Source organism: Gavialis gangeticus, unplaced genomic scaffold (assembly GCF_001723915.1).
Source record: "Gavialis gangeticus isolate Ggan-Ray unplaced genomic scaffold, GavGan_comp1, whole genome shotgun sequence".
Lineage (NCBI taxonomy): Eukaryota > Metazoa > Chordata > Crocodylia > Gavialidae > Gavialis > Gavialis gangeticus.
Genome location: NW_017729032.1, coordinates 47,279,025 through 47,280,578, shown reverse-complemented (window position 1 = coordinate 47,280,578; position 1,554 = coordinate 47,279,025). Strand labels below are relative to the sequence as shown.

Here is a 1,554-nt window from a genome sequence, read left to right as displayed (position 1 = left end):
CGCCGAGCCGGGCGCGGAGCCCCCTGCGCCCGCGCACACCCCGCCCGGCACGCACTGCACACGCGCACATGCACATACGCACACACACAGGCGCACGCACAAACGCACGCACGTCCGTGCACACACATACGTATGCACGTACACAGGCGTGCACACACACACAGACCCTTCCTGCGGTCGTCCCTGGCGCTGTCCCGGGCTCCGCTTTCGCAACCCCCGGGAGCAGGCCCCCGGCTGCTGTCCCGCACACACGCGGCTCGGCCTGGCGGGAGCGCCCGCAGGGACACCCGCGGCCCGCGGCAGGCACCCGGCGGACACCCCCTCCGCTCCCCTCGTCCACCCGGGGGCGCACGCGACACCCGCCCTGGGCCGTGGAGATGCTCGGGCGCGCTCAGAAACAGCCGGTGTCACGCAGAGCCGGGGACACGGGTGTCTCAGTGTGCCCCTTGAGTGGGGAGGGGAGGGGATGGGCGGCGTGCCTGTCCCAGGCCATGGGTGTGCGTGGCCCTCGGGGAGCTCCTGTCAGGCCGAGCCACGTCCACGCTGGTGTTTACGTGTGTCCCTGCACTGTGCTTGTCCCCGCGTGTCTCTGTGTTTTGCGTGAGGCGCGGTGTCTCCTGAGCGTCCTCCCAGGCGTCCCCCTTGCCTGTAGCTCTGGCCGAGTTGCACACCTGCACCTTCCCAGTCTGAGCTGCAAGGTGGAAACCAATCTACCCTGCCTTCTGCTGCCCCCCATAAAGGATTAAACTGTCCCAGGCAGGGTACACGGACACGACATTTCTTATCTGAGGGAAGGAAGATACTTGTCTTTGATTTTTCTCAAGCTGTATGTTACAAACTTAACAATCATCTGTTCCTGGTCAGACACTTTGAGAATCTTGGTCATGTGTTTGAGAGACCCCTGAAAATGGCAAAAGATAAACTAAGATGTGAATACAGCGAGAGAAGAAGCTGCTGCTAACCATAAGATATTCAAGCATGTAACTATTTAAAAGGAACCTGATTGAATGTGCTGAATTCCTTTTAATAAGATTTTTAGGAGTCTGTTACATAGCAGCTGTCTGGAAACAAGCTTGGTTTCAAAAAAGACTAAGCTCCTCCCCAAAAGGCAGAGAGAAAATAACTGACACTTCCTGCTTGTCTACAAAAATATCCCCAAATGTTTGAGTCAAGTGAATTGCAGTCAATAGGTCAGTGCATACTTTTCCTTTCTGATAGCTAATATTTGCTTTTTCTTCTTGAAACAGAGAATTAAACTGGAATCCAGACATGAGGAAGGTTTTCTTGGTGGAACCTGTCATTGTCATATACTGTTTTGCTTTTTTCTTGTCCCTCCCACTAGTACAACAGTATATTTATCGAAGGCTGTGGGAAGAAGAAAACAATACCACTTTCATTGATTATGGCAACACTACTTACTGTGAGCAAAATCAAAGTAACCCAGCCTATATCAAACAAAAGGTAAGAGGGGAGAAAAGTAAAAAAAAAATTATAAATGAAAACTTACAGTGAAGGGCTATCTAAATAGTCTATATATATATATATATATATATA

General features: G+C 52.1%; 1 protein-coding gene across 2 annotated transcripts in view; it reads left to right on the top strand.

The window, feature by feature from the left end:
- Positions 1–308: 308 nt before the first annotated feature.
- Positions 309–1,554, top strand: part of SLC46A3 (solute carrier family 46 member 3) — a 32,690-nt gene continuing 31,444 nt past the window's right edge. The window contains exons 1-2 of one of the 2 annotated variants that reach the window (XM_019525382.1): positions 309–429; positions 1,248–1,461. In XM_019525382.1, coding sequence (XP_019380927.1) covers positions 1,270–1,461 — 192 coding nt within the window. In that variant the 5' untranslated portion in view covers positions 309–429; positions 1,248–1,269. Of the gene's footprint in view, positions 430–486; positions 1,191–1,247; positions 1,462–1,554 lie in introns of those variants that run through there. The other variant, XM_019525383.1, reaches the window with a different exon arrangement.